The sequence below is a fragment of the Sylvia atricapilla genome, chromosome 1, assembly GCF_009819655.1.
Source record: "Sylvia atricapilla isolate bSylAtr1 chromosome 1, bSylAtr1.pri, whole genome shotgun sequence".
Lineage (NCBI taxonomy): Eukaryota > Metazoa > Chordata > Aves > Passeriformes > Sylviidae > Sylvia > Sylvia atricapilla.
In genome coordinates this window covers 140,087,330-140,112,216 of record NC_089140.1, presented here as the reverse complement: position 1 = coordinate 140,112,216, position 24,887 = coordinate 140,087,330, and the positions used below count along the sequence as shown (strand labels likewise).

General features: G+C 41.6%; 1 protein-coding gene across 1 annotated transcript in view; it reads left to right on the top strand.

Moving 5' to 3' along the window:
- The window catches only part of SNTB1 (syntrophin beta 1), a 111,682-nt gene that overhangs the window by 78,528 nt on the left and 8,267 nt on the right, over positions 1-24,887 (top strand). The window contains exon 4 of the mRNA XM_066335457.1: positions 18,595-18,734. Within this exon, the coding sequence (XP_066191554.1) occupies positions 18,595-18,734 (140 nt within the window). The remainder of the gene's footprint in view (positions 1-18,594; positions 18,735-24,887) is intronic.

The following is a 24,887-nucleotide window of genomic DNA, read 5'->3' as shown; positions in this document are numbered from 1 at the left end:
TGTGTCTGCTATGGCATGAATACTTAACTCTTTGTTCTAGGTCACCCAAACTGGAACTGCTGTTTAGCTGGGTTGGGTTTTGCTGGACAAGGAGCTCCCTAGATTTTGGTAGATGATGTATTTTCTTCCTAGATTTTGCTAAATTTTCAGGATATTTGGCCTTTCCATCTTTTGCCTTGGCAGTTGATCTATCCAAAAGCATCCAGCTTCCTTCATGCATGTGCAGGTTTTTGGGGCTGCACAGGTTTGAAAGCCTCTGTTTGAACATATTTGCAGTGCAGTTCGTTTGAAAAAGAACCCAGCAAAGATACAGGTGTGATGTGAAGGAAGGCTTTGATCCCCTTCCTTCAGAAGCTGGGGAAAGGCTTCCTTTTTTCTCTCAGCCTCTGACAGAAAATATAGCAAGAAAGTTAGTGTAGGAATTGGAAGCAGTGATGCTCTTTGGTATTCAAATGTGATTTAAATGCAACATGAACCTCTTTTATAAAACATGTTGCATAGGGAACAGAGACCTCCACTGAACCCATATCCAGCACTGCTGTCAGTGGAGAGTGGAGGGTGGCCTTCCCAATTATTTTAAGCTCTTAAGTGCCAAAACAACTGATCTCCTTCTGCCCCAGTGTGTTCCTGGCTGCTCTCACTGATGCAAGTAGGGTGCCAGCAGTGGTGAGTTAGGAAAGGGAAGTTCCTATTCTTAGCCAGCTGTGGGCAAGGGTGGGAGAAACCAGACCAGCACAATGGTTGAGGAAGGTGTGGAGCTCATCCTGGGCATTTGGAGATGCTGTGGAGTGGCTGTTCAGCGTGAGGAATCTGCCATTAAGGCAATAGTTTGGGACAAACTCAGCTGAAACAGAGGGCAAGGCAAAAGCAGTCTGAGCAATAGGGAAATCCTGAGTACTGACCCTGCAGTGACCTGAGCAGCGCTGGGGACACCTTCAGCCCCTGGATGCCACTTCACTTCCATGGGACAGGCAGACTTATGCTTACATCCCCAGGGCTGATCCACTCTGAGCACACATCCGTGCAATGTGGGGCTACTGGCAAACACTGTTCTGCAAGAGCTAAACCCTTGCACTCTGTTTGCTCATTTGTCTGCATTTTTCTGCTTGCAGGCTGCATGTTAGAAGCTTGAAAAGAAAGGGATTGTCTGTCTTAGAGAATCCTGGCTTTTTCAGGCATTAAGTTCTCATCAAGCTGCATTTTCTCTGTTTAAAGTTACCTGGTTCTCATTTGCTGGTTTTGTCTCCTGAAGTTAAAAATCACCTTCAGGGGGAATGGAGGGGCCCGTTAGGGGAGTGTTGACCTTCAGGCTTTGCCCAGTATGAATTCCTCTCACCCCAGTCATCGTTTCTTTGGTTTTTTTCTAGCATAACAATACTCCTATTTCAGCTTTTTGATTAATGGCATGAATAAATAGATCAGAAAGCAGCAGAACTGGCTATAAAAAAAGCCTCTTTGCTCTGCAGCCCTTCTTCTCCCCCACAAGGTCCCTCAGCTGATCCCCAGAGAAAACTTCTGGCAAAAGTAGACCTATTTGTAGTAGAAATACCCTAATTTAGAGGGAAACGTGGATTTTTTTTCCCCTCTTTTTGCATATTATTGCCCCATCACACTCTCCCACTCAGCTTGCAGCCAGAGGAGTGCTGTCTCTACCCTAAGTCCTTTTAGGACAGATGAGCTGGGTGATGTTGGAGGGCTGTTGTGGAAGGGCAGAGTATCAATGCTGGTACAAGCAGGAGCAATACATGCCTTGAAAGCTGTTTTGCCAAACAGCTGTTAATAGAGAAAAATAAACAGATTTTCTAAATATATCTTGAGGAGAAGTTGTGTTCTCTGTTGGAAAGAGGGGTTGACCTTTAGAAGAATAAAGGACTTTTAAAAAAACAGTGAAGCGGGAAAAGTTATATGTGTTAAAATTTTCTGTGTGGCAAGACATTCACTCAGCTCACTCAGTTCACGTTCACTCACAGATACAGTTCTGTTTTAGTGCTCAACCTCTGTTTATGTGATAAGTTCCTAAGGCTATTAATACCAGGCTTTTACCTTATTATCATATCCTGTAAAAATAAAATTATACTCCATAATACCATGAGAACCCTTACAAAAATGTGCCATTAGACAGTTCTATTGCAACACAGAAAGTCTGTAGACTACAGGGAAGTATTTCTCATATGGTCTAACTGTTGTATCAATAGTATTTTCAACGCCCTTCATTACTGAGGAAGAAAGAACATGCTAATACCATATGTAAAATAGCATAAAGTTCTGGTTTCAGCGCTTGACTGTTGCAAAAGTTCTTGAGTGTGAGTTAAATCCTTGGAAGAACTGTACTTGAAACAAATCCACAATTGAAAAGTCTCCATGTATCATTCCTCTTCTCTCTCCCACTCTTAAATTAATGATTGTTTTAGTTTAGTTATTTTAAGATGGGAAATGTTTTGACAACGGAGTTTTAACATTAAAAAAATATTGCTGATTAAAAAAAAGAATCCTTTTATTCCCTTTACTCCAGATGCTTCAGATCTGAAGATTTATTTCTGCCTTCAGAATTACCCTCTCTTCTTAAGTGGACAGTAATTGATAGTGCACATCATGATAATTAGTCTAACGAGTCTCCTAAACACCAAGCCTCACAGCTATCTTTAAGTTTCACATTGTCTTCACTGTAATGTAAATAAAAGCTTTAGAAAAGGACAGAAAATAAATCTGATAGCAAGGGAGCCTTGTTGTCCTCTCCAAGGGGTTTCCTCTACTCATTTTTAATGAGGCCCATATTAGTTGTCATTTGTACCTTCCCTGATGAATAGTTTGGAAGAAAAGCTTTCTCCGTGCACAGCGAAATTTGTGCCAAGTTGCTGACCTTTGCTTTTGGTGAGACCTCATTTGAGTCTTAGTCCCAAGCCCAAACATATTGTTGGATCAATCACACTGATTTTTGGCTCAGAGAGTAATGCAGGGCTAATGAGTTGTGCTGTGTACACATTAACCTCAGGCCCGGAGCGCTCACGGCAGGCTCGGAGCAGAACGCGCCGGGGCTGCAGGAAAGATCTTCAGTGCTGGCATCTTAATAGGAGGAGACAATTAAAAACAGTAGGGCAGTATCACAGGTTCACTGCGTGTGGGATGGGGATTTAATCAAAGCTGGAAAAACAAACTACCTTCTCTTCTGTTTGGGAAAAAAAAAACGACCTCAGTACCATAAAGGTGCTTTATGAACTGTGAAATAGGGAGGAAAGCCTGAATGTTTAAACAGTAAGACAATGAGTCTACTACCAAAGGGAATCTGCTTCGGGGAACAGCCTTTGAATAACATTAGATTTAACCTTGTCAGAGCTTAAATCTAATGGCTATAATGGCATTGCAAGGAATTAGGAAACATCTATGTATTTTTTTTAATTAGTTGATACCTTATTTAGCAATACTTTAGCAAAGTCCTCCTTTATGTAGAATTCTTAAGATCGATTGTTGAACTACCGCAAACATCCAGAATCCCTGATTTTGAAAGATGGTATTTCTGATCATTTCCAGAAGCAACACTTCCCTCAAAGGACAAGATTTTGGCCTCATTTTACAATTTTAAATGTAGGGAGAGGCAGTATTTTGCTAATCATCCTTATGGAGAGATAGACAAAAGTTCCAACATGCACAATATCCTTGTACTGACTGTTTTCCTCAGTTGAAGGATTAGGAAAGGAAGGAAGAGCTACTCAATGACTAGTGTGAAAGCAACATTTTCAATTTTAATTTTAATGTAAGCTCTAACAACAACATGTAAGGGACAGAGAAATAGTGAGAGAATAAAATTGATTTCTTCAGATCACACACAGTTTTGTGTCCTCCCCTTTGTGCAATGAAAACTGATCAATAAGGCTGAAAGACTGTTACTGCTTCAAATAGAAAATCCAGTGAAATCAAATGGAAAAACCAAAAGAACACAGAGATCCAGTCTTTGGTGTTCGTGTTAGACTTTGGATGCAAGATAGGAAACAGGGTGAGAAGGGGGTAGGAGTATCCAAAACAGGATCTGCTAGAAGAGCAAAGTTCTCTCCAGGTGTGAGGTTCTCTCCATCCTGCATTGTTGTGGCATTGCTGGAAGGGCATTTTGGCTTGTATAGTGAGCCTGTTCAATAGTCAGGGTACAAAAAGGGGATCTGGAGCCAAAGTGCAAGTCTGAAAGATGTCTCGGGGTTTGGACCTTCTGCCTTCAATGTGGTGACATTGCTGTTGAAGACAGATGACTTTGCAAAGATCTTCTCAGATGTTGTTGTGTTCCCTGGGTTTCAGGCGTTCTGCATTACCAGTAGCCCTGCTGGAAGAAAGCACCTGGGTTTTAGTTACTAATAGACTGTTAGCTGCAGTGAAGATTCCTGAAACTGTGTGAACCTCTTGGAGCTTTTTTTGTTTATACATTTCTGCTGAGCAAATGCTGCTGTGCAAACATTCATTTGTTGATCTTGTGCTGAAAATAGTTGGAGACATTGGCCAGAGTAGCTGTCGATGTGTAGTGTGGCTATAGCTGCTTTTTTGTACTTCATGCTGGAAATGCCTGTGATGTTTATGGAAATGGCTCTAAAAGGTTCACTTTGAAGAGAAGCCTGCTACAGGAATAGAAGCTTACCTATTTGTTTGCGGAATGAAAAAAGCTTGTACATGATTATGAAAATAAATAGTTTATGGTGTTGTCTCTGGCTTCTGTCACCCTGGGAAGTATAGTGCACAGCTCTTCAGGTTGGGGAATGCATTAGAACTTCATGTTTAAACATACACATATATTCATTCCACATAAAAAATGCTTATTATTGCTATGTTCTTTGGATCCCTGAATCACAGGGTTAAAGAATACATTAATATTCTCCCACATAAAAAATAGCCAAAGCTCTACCTCTACACCAATTCATAAATAATAACCAATACTCTATAAAAATAATTTTAAAAATAGGAGGCTTAAATCTGCTTGCCCAAAACTGCAGGCATGTGTTAAGAAGGTAAAGGCAACTGGAAAAAGTTGAAGAAGCTGGTAGTGTTGTGAAGAGGAGAAGACTGAAAAGGTGTTGCACAGCTTAAATGAGGCAGCGTGAGAAGCTTTTATGTGATGTTTTTGTCTGGTTTTGTGGGTTTGGGGAAGGCTGGCTATTGAGGGTGAGCTGACTTACTTTTGGATTCTTCCTTTGCTGTTGCAAGAGTTTGAAATGAGAAAGAGAGTGGCACAGATTCTGGGGGTGGGTGTTGTGGCTGATAACAATATTATGTTAGTGTGAAAGTGCCTAGGGTATAGCCAAAGCCAGAATGCCATGGTGTGAGACTGCAGCAGAAATAGCACCAGTAGAAGCAGACCCTGCTCCAAACTCTAACCGTGTGAAGTAAGCAAGAAGAGGAAGAGGGAAACATCTGATATGCCCCTGCTGTGATTTTTGTTCCTCTGGGACATAAGCCAAATGGATGAGTGCAGAAAGATAATTAGAGCTGGGGGAAAGGGAAGAGTGGGACAGCACTGGAAGAAATTGGAAGATTCTGAGCTAGGGGAGCCTGGAGGACGGTGACAGTGGAAGGAGCAGCTCATTGATGAACTGTAGAGAGCTCTGGGTATAGACAGGAGTACAAAATGTTGTGTGGGTTGCAAGGTATTGGAATCTTCACTGCTGGCAAGAATAAGACCAGCCTTCTCTGAACCTTTCATAGCCACATAAGATTAACTCTTCACAGCTGCAAGAAGACTTCAAAGAGAGGAATTTTAGCTCCTCTCTCTTATTTTCCTTCAGATTAGACTCAGAGTTTGCACTCATCAAAGGTCATGTACATCATCAGGTGCCATTAGCCTGGATACATCAAGTAAAACTTCAGTCTCTACCCTCTTCAAATAACTTGAAACAGCTGCTTGATATTTGCAAGTACAGGCAGAAGGAATGGGTTGTGGTTACAGGATCACATTCAAGTGAGTGAACAATTCCGAAAAACAGTGACAAGGAGGCAACCACTAACGATAGTGGTTACACACCTGTAGCCCTGTGTGGGCATTACAGGCTGCTCTGCTAAAAAATGGAATATAAGAATACCAGTCTCAGCAGTAACAAAGATCTCAGACTTCTTTTCTCCTAGAGAAGCAAATAGCCACCATGTCAGCCCCAGACATTATCAGCTTAGTGCCCAGGATTCAGCAGCAGCAAAGGTTACGTGCATGTGCAGATAACAGCAAATTAAGTTTGCTCCTCTTTCTCTTCCCCTTCTATCACTCTGCAGCTCAGCCTCAGCATTCCCCATCACTGACTGCCCCTGCCTCTGATGCTGGCTGGGCTATCTGAGCAAGCCTGCTTTCTGAGAATGTACTTTTGAATAAATGGTGCATTTAAAGGGGTACTAGTTATAGGCATGAAAATGTTGTAATAGCTAGCCTGATTTCCATCTGGCATAACTTAGGAGTAAATCCATTGACGTCAGTAGAACTGAAAGGATATAAATATAATTGAAGTCAGACCCTATATTTTTAAGGTTAAGCCTAAAAGACACTGTAACTTATTCTCCCTCCTCCCCGCTCAAATATTTTCTCTTTCAAGCTCTGTCACAAATTTAAATGTCTTAATTGGGATTTCGTCTGTTTCTGCCCAGTTTAGTAAGGATCTGTCAGTAAAGAATTTTAGGAGATACAGAGGTGAAGCTCTCCTGACCCCCTGCCTATCTTTAGAAAATCTCACTGGCTGCTGGTTTTGAAAAACCATGGCAGCAGTTGTTCTTTTCTGCCATGGTCAGTTGTGTCAAGCTGTGTATCTGTAGCTATGTTTAGTTTAGAGCACAAACATGAGGCAGAAATGGAAGCTTTTTGGCAAGCAAAGAATGTGATTTTCAGCCCATTCACACAGAATGGTGTTAATTATTAGATTGTTTTCTGACAAATAGTTAATTGTGCCTGACTGTTTTTCATATGGCTAAGGAAATAAAAAAGCCAATGAGGACAAGTATTTAAAAATCCAGAAATTTTGGTATGAAACTGCTGATTTGATAGCCAGTGCAATCCCATTTGCTCTACTTCTATAATGGGTTATGTGAATATTAGCATATAACTGTGTAATGAAATACATAGTTCCCAATTTTCTTTTTGCAATGTTACTCAACTAAATTACTTAATTTTTTTTCTACCAGTATATAAGATGCTTAGGCCAGTACAAACTACAAAAGAAATCTCAATGAATAGGCAAATATTTATCTCTGTTGTAGGAATAAAAGCAAGAGAAATCATTCATAAAATTTCTTAGTGAAATTTTCCTTCAGGGCAACATTTCTAACTTTGCTGACAGCAAGGGTAGAATTAGGTGTAGTCACTTGGTGATATTCACATGTTCACTTGGTGATATTCATGTTTGTCTTCTTGGGGTTTCCAGTTTCTTGTAGGAGTAGAAGTCATAGCAGCTGTGTGATGTTCAAGTTATCCTCAGCCAGCTTATACTGTAAATGTCTGGCACTTGCTGGCTGGGGTGATTTATTAGGCCACAGCAGGAAAGAAACTTCCATTGATCAGATCAGTTGGTTTGTGAGATCGTATGTCTCTTGTGCCAAAAATAATTTCTCTTTGGATAGGTGATATGTTTATTAAGAGATCTGAAAGTCTAATGCTGTTACCAGGAAGTTCTTTATTTTATTAAATTATGTATCCCAGGGATATTTCTTAAATCTGAAGCCTTAGTTTCTCATCCTGGCTCCACAGGTAGATAACCTGTAGCATGCAATGTGGTTATACTTACTTTGGAGATTAACTTTATTCCTCCCAAGTTTTTCTTCTAGAAGGATGTTCAGTTCTCAGTAGAATTTTCTGAAAGTAGTAAAGTGCTGTAATTATTTAAAAAATATTAAACATTGAGAATTAGAACAGATAGAGAGCATTAGCTTTAAAAATTACATAGCTTACAGTATGTAATTTGCTGATATTTGTAGGACTTGAGTCTGATTGATGGCCCTAATTGTGTATTTTAAAGTAATCTAGATGAAATAACATGGCACAGCACTAAAGCCATTTGTCCTGTGTGGCTAATTTAAAGCTCAGCATATAACTGGTAACTGCCAAGTAGAATATCCTTTATTTGTCTTCCTTGTGTAGCTCTGTTGAATATTCATAATTTCTATTAACACACTCAAATTTTTTTTTTTATTTTCTTTGTCATAGATAGTAGATTAATTAAAAGAGTTATTGTTGTAAACCTCTGGGCTGTGATCTTGCCTGGTCTTGTAATGTAAACAGTATCAGATCTGGGAAAGTCATGCCTCTTGGGAAGTGGCAGTTCACATCCTGACTATAGGTGGCAACCTCATAGCTTGAATACTTTTACTATAGGAATATTTCTCTGCATCTTCTGGAATAGAATTTATGGAAGCTGAGCTCTCATTTTTATTGTATGTTCCTAGCCACAGAGAAGAGCTTGAAACTATGGAATGTCAGCAAAGCAAAAAGGCTTGATGTATCAGCAAGAATTAAAAATGTATTTTAAATACCAGGCAAACCTCAGACTGATTTTCAAGCCCCAGTTGACATCCCCAAGGGAAATTTGGCTGACTACAGTTGGTAACAGTGGTTTCCTATTAAAGCTGCCTTGCCAGTTATTTTTGCACAATTAAGGGTGTATGTGTTTCTTCATGTGCCACAGCTAGTGGTGACAGCTGTCCAGCAAATCACAGAGCAGTGACAAACTGCAGTTATCCTCAGCTCTGAACTTCCTCTCCTGCATTCTTCCCGTTTACCCATTTCCTCTGAGACCACTGCTCCCCTGAAATTACTCTGGCAGGGTTACAGGAAAGACCATCTGAAAACTACTTCTAGCTAATAAGGCAAATTCAAGTTTTCTATTAGTCTCCCAAACATGTAATGATAGCTGAACTCACAGTGACCCCAGGACCACAGTGGCTTGTGTCCCTGTATGGGCAGTGATTTCCTCATGGTGAAACTGGCCTAGGGCTACAACAGAGTGGCTGAGGATTTCTGTCAGGAAAGGTTTTAAAGAACAGGCTAGACAAATCTTGGGAGTGACACAGCTAGTGAAGGAGCCAGCTCAGGAAGGCACCTGACGGGACCTGTTGTTTGGGAGCAGAGATGGGCCGGTGTGATGTGATGGCTGGACACCATCTTGGGCACAGTGATCACAAAATGAGTTTTCAGTGTTTGGAGAAATAAGGAGGAGGGGTCAACAAAACCAACAGCGTGGGCTTTTGGAGGGCAGACATTCATCTGTTAGGGAAACTGGGTCAGAGAATCCCTTGGGAAGCACTCCTGAAGGGCAGAGGAGTCCAGGAAAGGCTGGACTGTGTTCAGGAAGGAAATCCTAAGGACACAGGAGCAGACCCTCCCTGTGTGCTGAAAAGTGAGCTGGTGGGGATGAGGACAAACCTGGCTGAATGGGGAGCTTTGACTGGAACTCAGGACAAAAAGTTTATGACCTTTGGAAGATGGGATGGGGAACTCAGGAAGACTACAAGGATGTTGTGAAGTTATGCAGAGGGAAAACTACAAGGGTGAAAGCCCATGTAGAACCTAAGCTGGGTGCTGTGGTTAAAGACAATAAAAAATGGTCCTATAAACACATCAGCAAAAAAAAAGGAAGACTAAGGAGAATCTCCAGCCCTTGTTGGAGGTGAGGGAACACATAGTAACAAAGAATAAGGAAACAGCTGAGGTATTTAAAGCCTTCTTTGTCTCAGTCTTCAATGGTGAGACCAGTTGTTCTTTGAGTACCAAGCCCCCTGAACTGGGCTAATGGTTGGAATTGATGCTCTTAGAGGTCTTTTCCAACTAAAACAATTCTATGGTTTTATGATTCTGTCTACAGCTCTCTTTCTATGAATCTAAGCATTCATATTTCTGAACCAGTGATTGGCTTAAATTGATTTCTGCCTTCCTTCTTGAATACAGAAAAATTATATTCTCAGATTTTCAGTGAGAAAAGTGGCACTTTTGGTTGGATACCATTCGTCTTCTCTACAGATTCCTTAGAAAACTAACAAATCTCTAATAAAACAGAACTCTGAAAGGGCATAATTTTAAATTCAGTTTTGTCTCCATTAAGTAGTGAAAGAAAATGAAATGGATATCAAATGGAATATCTGTTCATTTCCTAGCTTTACTGGCACCTTGGGATCCATTTATGCCAAGATCCACCAGGAGGATCTGCTGGGTGTTCCCCCAGCTCTCCACACTGTCTGCCAAGGTGTAGCAAACTGAGTGCCTCTCTGCTGAACAAAGGTCTCTTGGAGGTCAGCTGGCTTTTTGGGGAAAAAAAAAAATCCTGCCCATCAGAAAACATTGAATATGATAAATCAAAATTAAAAGTGCATGTTTAATTTTTCTCCTCCTCCCTCCCCTCACCCCCCCCCAAAAAAAGTAGATTTGAATTCCGAATTGTGACTAATTTTCACCAAGTTTTTGATATGTCTGTGGCTGCTCCACATTCTTTCAAAATTAAGTGAAATTATTAAGAATTCTAATTGAATTTTTGCTTTTTTATTCCTCAGCATGCTCAAAATTCCAGTTGATGAAGCATAGCAAACAGATTTTAATTGTTTTTTGAAGGTAGCACAATTTTGTGCCAGGCGTGTAGTGAATTCACTCATTTGCTCGAGGTCATTAGATGTATTGCAGTCTATCAGTATTACTGAATATTGATCAATGACACATAGACTGAAATGACACAGTATTCTAGATTGTCCTTCAGACAACATAATAACAATGAGAATGAAACATCTTGTTCTCTCTGTATTGCTCCCCTACTATTTTTTCTTTCAGCACTTGTGATTTATTATGACCCTTGAGTAAAGCAGTCAAATCTGTCAGTCTTCAAAAGGCACCAGTCATGATGGGCCATTAGGGAATATTAGGGAAGACAATGTGGTAGACAAAGGCACAGAACATCTCCTGGGACAGATTTCAGTCACTATAGTTTTAATGTAGACATTGATGATTACCTGTCTTTCACCAAATAGACACTGTAATAATTTCAAATTGCATTTTTCATGTTTCAGCCATCGTTAAAAACTGCAAGCTGCTTTCAGTCAAAAGTCCACCTCCAGCATTAACATTTGATTGGATGCTGTTGAAAACTGTTCCTGAGCTGGTATTTAGAAATCCACACACTTTTACTGGATTGAAAGATGACACACTTGTATCTTTTGAGGTAATAGGTATAATTACTGCTTCATCTTAATGTGGAACCCATTCAGTTAGCAGAGGTCAGAGTCAATTGCAAATTATAGACCCTTCAGGGACAGTGAGTTGAAACTGTGGTGTCTGCACATGGATTCTGCTCTTTTACAATTACCAATATGCCCCACTGATGATGATGTACTCCCTCAAAAAGCACTTCACCTTGGCTTGAACAGAACACTCTGCTCACAGCACAGCTCCAGCACACAGTAACCTGCAGGGCATAGCAGGGATCAGTGTTCCTGATATCCTGGAGCATACCTGTTTTCCCCACCACTGAGTAACAATATCTGTTCTTGGCCAGATGCACAGGAGATGTGGTAGAGCTTCCAAAGCCTCCAACACAAGGTAGAACCCCTTTTCTTCTGTGGCTGACCCTGATGTGCAAAATAGCTCCATGGACTGAAGCAGAAGACCCACAACTATGTTATGCTCCTTGGTTTTCCACAGGACAAGCCTGGCTTAGTGGAGGAAGCAGACTGCTCCATTTTAAAGGGAAGTACAGGTTTTTCCCCTAGCGCTAGATTTTTAGTGCTTTGGGCTCCATTTTGGAGACAACACATATGCTCACCTCTCCCAAAACTAAGCTGCATCTTGGAAATATAGTTTCTACCACATTTTAGTTTTGTGATTTTTATTTAAATATTTTTTAAACTTCAGATAGCTGCTGTCAGCAGCTTTGATGATATGTTCATGAGACATATTTTAGAAAGCAAGTTTACAGCCACTCTCACATGCAGTGTAGTCCAGACACATCACAAATAAGTTATACATGCACACACAAGAGATTCAAAGGTGTCTGCTAATAGCATCTTCATTCTATCCTGAATGTGTGGTTGTGAGCATGCTGGAAGAGAGATAGATTGCTGTGTGAAACACTGGTGCTGGTAGATCAAACAGTTGCTGACAGGTCATGGAGGTAAGTGTGATGGCCTCCACTTTTACAGAGTTTTTTGCTTATAAATACCAGGTTTGTGCTCACCCCCACTCTTCAGGGTTTGATTCATTTGTTCAATCAGTACAACTGATTAGAAAAACCTGGGGTTAATTGTCTTTTCCCTCCCTTTAGTCCTCCTTCCCAAGCCTCTTTTAAAAGCAGTACTAAAAATGTGACCTCTTCCAGTCCAGGTTTGTTCCCAAGTTGATTTGGGAGATCAGTTGAACTCCAGCTGTCCACTGTCTTCTGATCAGCCTCAGTGGCCAGTGGAGCTGTGCTGACCTTCCTGTGTGTCTGACTTCCATCTGTCCCTGTCCCCGTGACTTACAGGTTGGCCACTGCCCTTGAGTGATGAAATGTCCTCTTACCTTCCCTGTTCTCCCCTGGCAATTTCTGAGAAGCAATAAAAATGAGAAGAAAAGATAGCAAAGTGCAGGCTTTTCTACAGAAGTAATTTGGTTCAACACTATCATTTCAGGAGTGGCCCTTTGCTATTTGCAAAGCTTTGCTATCATAAATTACCACTACTCTAATTTCACACAGTGCTGTCATGGTCTGAAGTCACTGCTATTGAAGAAAATGTCGGAAGAGTTATTAGAAAAATTCCATCTGACTTCACCAAACTCTGCAACAAACCTCTATGGCAAAATTGGGATCAGGCATTCCTGTTTGGCTGTAGGAAAGGTCTCAGACCAACTGCCATTCTTGCAGGGGTGAGTTCACAGCACTTAGGTACTTTTCTTGCATTTAGAGGTCTTTGGATATGAGCCAGAGCTGTCTAAAAAACTCATTAGTCTAGAGAGTAAAAACATTGTTTGAAAATATTGCCGTGTTGATGCGTTCGACTGCATTCATTTTGGCAAAAGTTGGCTTGTGTCCTGTCATTTTAAAGGATAATGAGAAGGAGTTCAGACTTGAACAGACTTGTCTTGAGAATGAGTGTGTTGTCCATGCCCAGCAGGGCCTGTCTCTGAGGCTGTCAGTGCATTCCTGGGCTCTGCTCAGGGTACTGCAGGGCTTGGATCAGTCTGGTCCCTGCTGTGGCTCCCCCTGACCCGCCTGGCTCTGGCCGCTTGCACAGCACTGGTACCCTGGCCAAGCATCTGCATCACTCACTCATCGCTGCTCACTGCTCACAGGAGGCAATCTGGTGCCCTTTGGGATGTTTTCGTGTGCACATTGATTTAATCCAGATCTGATAATGGCACAAGCCACCTTTGAGTCATCGCTCAAGTCAAAAAAAGAGAAAAAAACAAAACCAGACACGTTTTCATTAGCTTTTTAAAAAATCCTAAACAACATGCACATTATTTCCTGTTTAAAACTACAACGTTTAGCAGCAAAACACATCTCATGTGCCTGTGGTATGGGAGGTGTTGATATCCCCTGCCTACGGCTGTCACTTACACCCACTCCTGCATCGCAGATTGCCTCCCATCAAATGAGCTCGCGCAAATATCAGCGTTGTTGCATATGCTGGGGCTTGCAGGATGTATTTCTGCCTCCCTGCTGTTCATCTTGCAAAAACCCTTTTCAGTCCCAGCTGTTATTTTCAGGAACTGACAAGTGGGTTTCAGTAAATTAATCAAATTTATTCTGAACATGGATGTAACTCTTCATCAAAAGACATTGAAAAGGCAAGAAATACATAGCAGAACATATCCCAGCCTGTGTTAAATCTGGCTTGTCAGCACAGAGAGATTTTAAGGAAGACGTAAAATAGCAAGAAATTTTTTTCTTGATTGCTCCTTCTGTGCTTAGTTGAGAGGATAGTGTAGGTCTGGGCTTTCGGAGGTGTTGGAAAAGGGGGTTAAACAAACCACTTTCTGTAAACATAAACTGGCTACCTTCACAGTGGTCTCTGAGAAGACACGTTTTGGATACTTGCTGCAGTGGAGTCTCCTGGCAGTTTATAATTTGTTTACTAAACAGGGAACGTAATTGAAATGTCATTGAATTGAATTTTTGAGGTAACAAAAATATAAAACAGCTTTTCAGAGTCTAACAAAGCCTCTAATTTAATTATCTGTAAGCCTCACAGATTAAAAGTATTTTTTAATCCATTCCTGACAGTTTGAAGTAGATGAATAACTGAAATCCAAAAAAGAAAAACCTTTTGAAAAGGAGACCTGGCAGATGAAAGAGCAAAGGTCCAGTTTGTAAAAGGATTTATCTCTACTGAGATGCCCATTGTTTTTATGGCAACTAATTATATATAAAAACTGTTAAAGGTTTGGAAGCTGTGATACCCATTGGAGGGGGCAGGGATCCCCATCACTTCAGGCACAAGCTGGCTCCTTTGAAACACCACGGTGTATCAGGGGAGTTACTCCTTAAGGGTACGTTGTGAGCAGTGGCCAGAAGAGCAGCAGGAGCAGAGCAGCCATACAGGTAGTGTTGAGCTTGTGTCAGCACTGGCAGTCAGTCCTTGACCCCACAGATCAGGTCCCAAGGCAAAGCCTGGCACTGCAAAGGCATCCCAAGGCAGCCAGAGCTCAGGCATGTCCTGGATGCCGTGGGGGGTCTGGCGTGTCCCAGCCCTGCGGGTGCCGCCTGTGTCCTGCTCTGAGGCATGGTTGTGCCAGCCAAAGGCTGATGGCCAACTCTCCCTGTAGCTGCTGGAATTCAGCAGCTGTTCTTGCACATACTTTATGTGCCCCCACACCTGTTCCCACTGTGTGTGTCACAGGAGCAGAGACTGCAGTGTCTGTGTGGAAACACAGAACACTTGACCTGACTCTGCAGGGGAAGTCGGTGTCTGAGCAAGTCGTGAACATAGGTCTTCTCTGGTGTCATCCCAGGCTCAGCCATCATATTGCTATAAACAAAAAAAAATTAGATTTTATCCCTTCAGCACATGAAATATTTTCTGAATTTGGAAAGGTAAACCAAAGAAGTGCGTAACAGGAAAAAGTGGCATTTTCGCTTAATGGGGTGAGTAAATGAGGAACAAAGAAGTTTGGAGTAGCAAAAATAATTCTTCACTGCACTTGGGTTATTTTTTTAGAAAATATTCTCCCTTTTCAAGTCTGTGTTTTAAGACTTGATCTAGGGGCACAGTATGTCTAGGAAACAAAAAAAAATCAAATTTGCTTCTCGTAAAAACATTCACAGCTTCATTGACTTCAAGTGGAATTTCACCTGGGAATATAAGCAGTCACCCCAATCAGAAATAGAGGGAACACTGGTACCTATTGCTTGGAGGTACTTGAGCAGTGTCCAGAACACCAGCAAAATATTTGCTGATTCATTTTGTCATGCAGTACTGACTTTTCTTTTCTGTAATTCATCTAGAGTTGATCTAACAATTTTGACTTTGAAAAAGTTTGAAAAGTTTATTAGAGTGGATGGTGATTTTATTTGTCTGCAGCACAGATCAATGCACTTTGAATTCTACATGTGCAAGTGGGAACTGGAACAAAGAAACTGTAGTGCAAGTGCCAGAATTCTGCACAGTTCTGGCTAAGGAGCTAGCCCTAATCATTATCTAAAACCATGCCCCTAAAATGTATCTTAAATTGTATTTAAGTTTACTCTTACACAGTCATTTCATGTTATGTTTATAGTATATCAGATATTAAAACCATTAAAACTTAAACAAATCCTTCACTTAGCTGCCCATAAGCAGCATGTTTTTTGCTTCTGTTTTGTAATTTGCTATTATACCCATGCTTGGTATGACACTTGTTGATCTGGATTAATTTGCCATGCTGATTTGTGATGAATGTGCCCTGTAGGCTAATGGTATATTTGCAGCCTCTCTTCTTCCTTTGTAAAATTTTCTATTACAATTTACAGGACAGCATGTTCTCCTTGACACCTTCCAGAAGTGCCAACTGCCTGTTGAACAGCATGGCATCAGCTGTTACAGACTGATCCAAACCCTACAAAATAAGGGAACAGTGATGCAATTCAAGGTTTTTAAGGAAAGGCAGTATCTTTTATTAGATCAGCTGTTACAGTTGGGAAAAAAGAGACAGGCTTTCAGGCACACAAATCCTTCTTCAAGTCTGAAATAGCAGCAGTGTTGCTTACACCAGCATTCCTCATCAGTGAGGCAGCTATGGTCCCTGTAAGGTTTAAAAACTGTGCTTAAAAGCGTGTGCATTGCATGGCCCTTCTCACTGGGGAGGGCTTCAGAGCAGCACACAGGCAAACATCATTTGCCTCCTCGCCTCTTCCCAGCACATACACACCCTACAAACAGGAGATGCATCCTGCAAGGACAGCTAGTGTAAGGTCACTTATTCTTGAGAAAAATCTTCAATACCTTATGACCAAGGCACATCTTCTCCACAGTCACCCTGCCGTTGGGAAGGAGTGGGGCAAAGCTGTGGGCTTCACAGTGCAGATCATTAACTTTAGGATTCATGCTGGAAATTCTGTCTCCTAACATTTACAGCCGTCCAGCAAAGAGTTGTGGGACCAGCTAGCAAAATCAGCTTTATTCTCTTTCTTGTAATTGCTTTACGGGGAACAGCGTTTCCCAAAGTTTCTGAAATCACTGTTGACTGACCATCCACCTGATAGCAAAACGTGATTGAAAATGCTACATAGGCAGGATGGTTCTGCAGAGAAGCTGTGAACAGCTTCCTATAATCTTTAGATTGCTTGTGATGACAGAGATTTCACATTTATCTTCCTTTTTCTTTTCTGGAAATCTTCAAAAGTTTGTACTAAAGTGTTTCTAGTTAAAGAACACATGTGAGGTGGTCCAAAATTAAACGTTAACATTTACTGAATGTTAACACTAACTGTGACACTCATTTCTGTATTCCCACACTAGGAACTGGGGTGTTGACTGTTGTAAATAGCTGTGGTATTAAGAAGCTGAGGATGCTTTTTGTTCATTTGAATATTTTCATGGTATGTGGACTGTGAGAACTCTGGATTTTCCATTCTTTTCTGAGCTTATTAATAGGTGTGTTAATTATGTGGCTTCTCTATTCAGCCCTATTAAAAAGTGAAAGATTGTGTTTCAAGAAAATAAGTATTAATGCTTCTGTAGAAATTGAAAGGATGATCTGTTTATGACTTCAGGAGACATGAACAACCAATGAGCAAGTAATGCTGTAAACAGGAATATGATTATTGGGAAAGCTTTGTTCAGAGGGAGAAATACATCTTAAAAATTACACAAGCCAAAAGTCTTAGTTGAAGATCTGCTTTTGGGCATTGGTGCTCTGATATAAAGGTGTGTTACATCAGTCTTGAAAGCCTTTTAAAGTTTAGAAATTTGTGTGAGCCTGTCTTTGTATAAAATACGAGGGTTTCAAATGTGGTTCTAAATTACCATACCTGGGTGTGCCACTCCCAGTCTGGCCAAACTTTGATCCCTTTTGTATGTTTCTCCACCCAACAATGTGCCCAATGACACATGCCCATGGCAAGTGGGCTGGCATCAACCACAGAGTGCACAGACAGCTGCCTCTCTATCCCAGAAGAGGTTTTAGTGGAGGAGTAGTGAAGACAAGCAGATTCTCTGGTGAATTTCAGAAATTGTTTCATTCCTTTTACTACCTAGCCAAGATGTTTGTGTTTGAAAGCACAGCTGTTGTGAGTATTACTGTGGACCAGTGGGGTTTTTTTTCTTTACGTGCACCAAAAGGAGAATGATTAGTTTGTCAGTTAAAGAGCTTCATTCTTACTTGAAACAAAGGTCCTTTCATATTCCCAACTATTTTAAGACACTTCTATGCTGCCAGAGTTGAAAAAGTAGAATCCAGGATCTATACTTAGTTCCCATAACAATAATTGTGTTGCCATATCACACATCTAATCTACAGAATATTCCACATCTGGATAATGTAGCCAGTAAAGGGCTCTGATGCTCTAGTCTTTAGACATCTTTGACAGAAAGGTTTGAAATGTGAAGGCAGATCCATCACAAGTCTGGGCTTGAGATCAACCCCACATTTAGGTTGGATCTCTTTATAAAGGCATTTCTAAAACTGGAAGAATAGTATGAAGGAAGGAGAAGCAAAAAAAGAATTGAACTACTGAGGAAAAAAAGCATCTATTCCCAAACCACTAGCTTTTGCCACCTATAACTCTTCTTTAATAGTGATGATGTTGCAGCTTTTTTAAACAGAAACAGCAGCAGCAGTGTCCAGTACTCAGGTTAATGTGCCAGCTACACAGGAATGGTGCACCGTATAAATACACATTTAAGGTCCTTTCATGCATACCACAGCTAACTAACAGGCAGCTCCACCTCAGTGTTTTTCCAATACTGCATTTATGCCTGTAGTAAAGGAAGGCTGGAAATGGCAGCAGTAATGGTAGCAGCAGATGACTTTGCGTGTTATTCCATTTCTGCTGCATCTGATTATAAATTCAGGTGGGAAATGTCAAAAAGTTGGCGAAGTAAAACTCTCTCTTGTGTTAATTTTCTCACCCAGAACTCGACATGTCTGTCTCATCTGGCTTTGAATGGTAGTAGCTTTGTCCCTTGTTTCACTGAGGCTTTGATCTTTTCCAGGTGCCAGGAGACAATGAGAAGCACTGGAAGCCAGTGTTAGTGGTTTTGACAGAGAAAGACCTCTTAATATATGAGAGCATGCCGCGGATGAAGGAAGCCTGGTTCAGCCCTGTGCATACCTACCCCCTGCTCGCCACCAGGTACCTTTGCTTTTTTGTCATGACAGCTTTCAGGAGCAGTGGGAACAGCTGAGTCAGCCAGGTAATAGCTGGTACACAGCTCTAGTCACACTTGAAATGTTGTGGTTGCAGAAGCAGGTTCTTCTTCAGTGGGCTGATGTGCTGAGCTTAACTCCTCTCTTCTCCATTTCAAGTTCTGGCAGAGGCTGACAACCAGAAACAAACTGGGATTTTGGATGTGGCCACTTGGCCTGGATACAGAGGCAGGAGTGCTGAAAAAGACGAGAGCTCAATCTCCTGAGATTCCTATCTCAGTGTGCAGACCTGTGAGCTTGGCAGAAACACTTTGACTTCCAGCTGCTCCTCCAGGCTGAAAAAAAGTGAACTTGTTGCTCTGAGTTCAATGTTCTGGTTGTGGCAGCTCTGCACCACCAGTTTGGGCCTTTTGGAGGGTTCCACATGCGATGGAGACACTTTCAGCACATCTTCTGTTCCTGCTCTAGTAAATTAATTCCTGGCTTTTTTTAGCTTAAAATGGTAAACTTGAAAGACACATTCTTGAATGTAGGCTAGAAATAAACATTTGCATTACTTTGAAGGTATCCATTAACACTAATTCAGAGAGAGCTTTCCCATGGTTGTCTTTATGCAGTGGAAACTGTGCTTCTTGATGTGAATCTTAATAATGTTTTTCTGCCAGTATGGTCAAAGGGCTTGAGAAAGAGCTGTTGTTCCTTGTTTCAGCCTTGCTACAGGCTTCTATTATACCCTTTTCAATGGATTCTCATTCAGAAGGGCTGGTTCCCCTGGCCAGAAGCAATGGGTCTCTTACTGCACTCTCATTAGTTAATTTTTGTTCTCTGTCTCTCCCCAAATGAACTGACGCTTTGCTGCTAAGTTATTATATTAAAAAATAAAAATTAAACTCATGGATTTACACTGATGATTGGTTGTCCCAGTCCACCTTCCCCTGATGGGGCTTTCAGACTTCATGGGAAGCTGCCTTCTGACTCCTCTCTGTTACCTTAACACGGGGTGAAAGACACCAGCTTTGCAGCTTGCAGTCTGCTGCACGGTATGGTGCTGGATGTTGACAATTCTAGATGACAAGTCCCAGTGAAAGCTGGGTAAAGTATTGCAGCCTGTGTCCAGCTGTGTCACTACACCTTAGAGTTTGAGAAGCAATAGCAGCCCTGCAGAAGGTGATGCATTTCCTCCCCTTTTTTTCGGAGTTTCATTTTTACATGAGCTCAAATCCTCCTTCAAGTGATTGGGTATCTTGTAGTGCACCCTGCCCCTTCCTGGCCACACGTTGTCATATGTAAAGACAGCTCCTTGCTGAGTATCACCAGCTCCCATCATCAGTGAGACCAATTTACTGCATCAAACAATCTAAGTCCGCATCTTGGGGCCTGTTACTTAATTATTTTTTCTCAAGAGGTCACACTGGATAGCAGACAGACTTGCCTTGGGTGGGGATGGTCTTCTCCTTGCCTGATGGGATATCTTCCTGAGTGGAAAAACATTGGTCTTCATGCTGGAAGGACATGAGAAGTTGCACAGCACATATGTCAGGCTGCTGAAGAGTCTTTACAGGCTGGGAAGAAAGCAAGTCAGAATGGTCTGTAAGAAAGCCACAGTGCAGTTCAGAAAGGACAGGGGCAAAGTTCAGTGCTGGGGAATAATCATCTCTACTATTCTGGGGTGGAATATGGGCAACAAAGTAGTTGCTCTGTCAGGAAGCATCTGAGCCCTGTGATAAAACTGCTTGAATCCAAGGTGTTATGTTTTTGAGAGCGGAAAATAAAGACAATCATCTTGGGTTATAGCAGAAGTGTTTCATTTTGGGCAGATGTGGTAATCATATCTAACTACAGAGAATGAGTAAAGCCTCAGGTGATACTCCATGTTCATGGGAGGCGTTGCACTTCCAAAAAGATGCCAGTGAACTGTGGAAGGTCTAGAAGAAAGCAATGCAAATATATAACACAGAAATATTATCAGGAGGGAAATACTTAAGAAACCTTAGTAGTTTAATCTAGAGAAGTCCATGGAAAACATGTCAATAGTTTTCAGATATGAAGATAAGACACAAGGAGGACAGGGGACTTTTCTAGATCCCTCCTGAACACAGCAGGACATAGCTGACTGCACTTGTGGCAGGGAATTGGTGAGGTACTGGTTTAGATTCTCTGGGAAAGGTGTGCAATCCTTATCACTGAGGACACTGAAAGATGGGTGACACACAGCACAGTTAGCCCTGCTCTGTGAAGGGGAATGTGCTGGGTGACCTCCTGACAACCATGCCAGCCCTATTTCTGTGATTTTTTTACTACTATCACTGAATATAACACCCAGATAAAAAAGACAGCAGCTATACAGAGTTTGGTGTTCAGAATGAAGTCACAATGTGATAAATAAACATATACACATATACAACAGATTCCATAAATTCCTTAAATCAGATTCCTTAAATCATTACACCTCCTGTTTTGGATGATTTTCATTAAAACCCTGCAGGGTCGTGCTTTTATGATCTGCCACAGTGAGTAAGGTTATAGCAAAAAAAAATAGAGTTTTCTGTTGGTATTGACTGTTGTGTTCATTCTTGGTCAGTGATTCCCCTCCTCGTGATGAGTTTTTTAATCCCCTCTGTGCATTGATCAGTGCAATTTAGAACTTTTCACCTGGAAAGTTTGCAGAGCACATGTTGTAATCTTAGCTGCTCTCATCTTTCAGATTTTTATGAGTCCTTGGGAAAACATTTTTGCTTAGCTAATGCATATTTGAAAAGCTGCTGAAACTGGAAAACTTCAGTGCCAGATACTGTACAGAGTCATGCTTAATCTACCCAAGACATAATGAGCAGAGAAAATTGGAAAGTGGTAGAAGGATTACAATCTTCTCACAGTCCTTTAACAGCAAAATTTCAACATGCCCTTCTTGTTTGTTGATAAGTTTGCCTACAACCTATGGATGCCATTAAGACCTAAAAGTACTTTCTAGTCAGTCTTTTCCAGCTTTGCATGGAATATAAATAATAACTCAAATAAAACTGAGATTAGATTTAAGTTGTTCCTTTAAATCTCTGCACGGGGAGGCACAGCAGCTGGCACACAGCCCTGACTCCAAGGACCTTTTTGTCATAATCTCTATTTCAGTGTTTCCTTATGTCTGAATAACAGTGCCTCCCTCTAGCATGGGAATGGGGCTTAAGTAATTAGATCTTGTATGTTTGCAATCAAATTCCATTATCTATCATAGCCAGATATGAAAGGAAGGGGAAAAAAATAAAGCAGCCCATGTTGGGCTCTGATTAAAGATCAGGTAAGAAGCTTTTGTGTAGAGCCAAGGTCTGTAACCAGAAAGTATTAAAGCAGTTTGATAGCTAATTGACACGGAAAAATGGGGAAGGAGTTTGGGCAACAATTCGTCATCTGGGCAAGTGGGCAGAGGGACAGGCAGAGAGTGCCCTGAGAGCCCCAAGAATGTGTATGAGGTGCTATGCAAGTTCTCTGCTTGTCTTCCCAGGGCAGTGAGGGAGGCTATGGTTTCCAAGGAGTACAGCCATTCCAGGGCAGGTTTCAAATGCTTGGTCAGGGTGCTGTAGGAAAGATCAGATGGCAGTGATGTTCTAACCAGCAGAGCTGCACCAGTGTTGATGCACTTTTACGTGGTCTCTTCTGAGCTAAATCTCAAAAGCTGAAGGCTTCCTTTGAATTTCAGTGCTGGTTTCAGTGTCCTTTCTGAAGAGACCATTAGATCTGGCTGCAGCAGTAAATTGTTGAAAGTCTTCCCATAGCGTTAGGATGAGACGCAGGTCCCGGTGCATCTCACCCTGCACCAGCACTTCGTGTTAGACCATACCCATCCTGCTATCGTGCATTTGCAAAGAATAAGGTTTAAAAGGTCCCCGAAATACAGGGAGGCAGAAATGGGGCAGCTCAGCCGTGTCCCGGCGGCTCCCGGGAGCGCTCCTGTGAGCGGGGACACCCCGCCCGTGCCCGGCCGGCTCCTGCCCTCTCGCGGCTCGGCCCGGGCCCGCAGCAGCCTCCCGACATCGGGCTCCGGTGCTCCCAGATTCCCCCGCAAAGCTCCACGGGCAGAGGAACCTTCAAGGGCTTGGGTGAATATTACAAGAGCCGGCCCCGGGGTTCTTCTTCTCTGGGGCGCAGCACACACCGCACACAGCCCCTCCCCTGCAGTCAGGGCCACGGGAGGCAGGAGGGGAAGCCTTGCTAAGGCTAATTTTGCCTTTTAAGGTATCTCTGTGGTCTTTAGGATAAAACACCTTCTATGAAATGGTCCACATTAATGCAACTTTATTAAAGCATGGGAATCCTTTGACCTGTACCCAGTACATCAGTACTGACAGCTGGTACATAAATACTATCAAATATCCTCCTGCATGTTTGTCCAGTTCATGTTTAAGTGCATGACTTTCCAAAGCATGATCTGGAGTTGCTTGATGTAAAACCATTTTTGAACAGTGAGATTAGATTTTTAATAATGAGGAGATAATAAGAAAAGGCAGGCAAGAATCAATACTCATGCTAGGTGTGTTCACACACTTTAATTTGTAAAGTACATCTTCATTCTATCCGTATGCTGAAAAACCTACAATACAGCACTGTGGATGCAGCATGAAGGTGTGGGGGAGTGGGTGGTGGTGCTGTGTGTTTTGGAAGGAAATCAAACATTGGAACCATCTGTTTGTTATGTATTCAGTAACATAAGTAATAGAAAATGATTTTTAGTACAGCTGAGGAGCACTGCATAAAGGAGAATCCAGGAATAAAGGTGGAATAGTTTTATTTCTAGTAACAAACTTGATGTGATTTTTCCCAGCCCAGCTTTTCCACAGCCCAGTAGCCAAAGGCAGCATGAGAGCAGTGGCCATGCCTGTGCCTGGGTGACCGGCCAGGGACAGACAGCAGTAGATGTGACTGGAGATTTCAGTTCCCTGATTCCTGCCTTAATTATCAAGATGTAGCTTCCCCTCAGAGTTTGCATCCTCTCACACCAAATGAAAGGGAATTAAAATTTGGGGGCTATTTGTTTGCCACTCAGTCCTGGCTGCAAAATCTGCCTATAGTACATTTAGGAGTCCCTGAGCATCAAAGATGAGTGGGGCATTAATTCAGCCTTTCTAGAGGGAAAACAGCCCTTCTTGCCCAGACAGGGCAGGGCATCTCTGACCAGGATATTCTGTGTCTCACTTCCCAGGAGCTCTTAGGACCAGAAAACCAATGAGGATGCTTAAAATCAAAAGAAAGTTTCTATGAACATGAACATGAACAAATCTTGCAAACCTTCTGGTGGGGTATGAAAGAGGGGTGCATCTGTTTGCCACAATGTGCATCCCAAATGTCAGCATGGACTGTCAGGGAATTGGGGAAAATTTCAGATGCCCTGTGGCTGATGTTTCAATAACTGAAAAGTTAAGTTGTGCTTTTTCTTTCCTTTCTGCTTTTTCCTTTTCTACCCAAACATCCCTGTTTGGTGGCTTCCCCATACAGTGTCAGCTAACAGGCAGCTATTCTTGCTGATGCAAAACAATAATTTGAGGGTAAATTAGTGTTCAGTAGATTAGTTTAATCTAATGTTTTATCCTTTAGTACAAGTGTTCTACTACTCTGCCACATACTTTATAGACTCCTATGAAGTATATTGCTTCTGTCTTGTGCTTTCTGCCTACAGAAAGAAAAACAGAAAGCACAAGGCAGAAATCATTTCAGGCAAATTTTATTTTGTGTTTGCCTCTGAGGGTTGGTATCTGAATCTCAGAGTGATGATCTCCTCTGGATTATTTTTTTCAGATGAATCAGTGTTGTGTCCGTGAGTGAATTCTGTGTTGACTGTCCATACTTTTAGAGGGGAAAAAAAACAACATAAAAGGGCAGATTTAAGGAGGAATTAATTTTTATGAGGTATTGATTTTCTCACTCAAAAATATTCCCTGCCGTTTTTGTTTGTCCAGATGAACAAACCTTTCCTGGCCACAGGAGATCAGCTATTGATGCTGGGCAAAAAAATGCTAATTGCAGACAAATGTGAGAGAATTTCAGATTACAAGTAGCTGCAACATTTTGCATTTTACAGGTTCCTTATGGGAAAAGTAAGTACAAGACAGTACTTTGGCATCTACATATTTTACAGAGCTTCATACTTTAT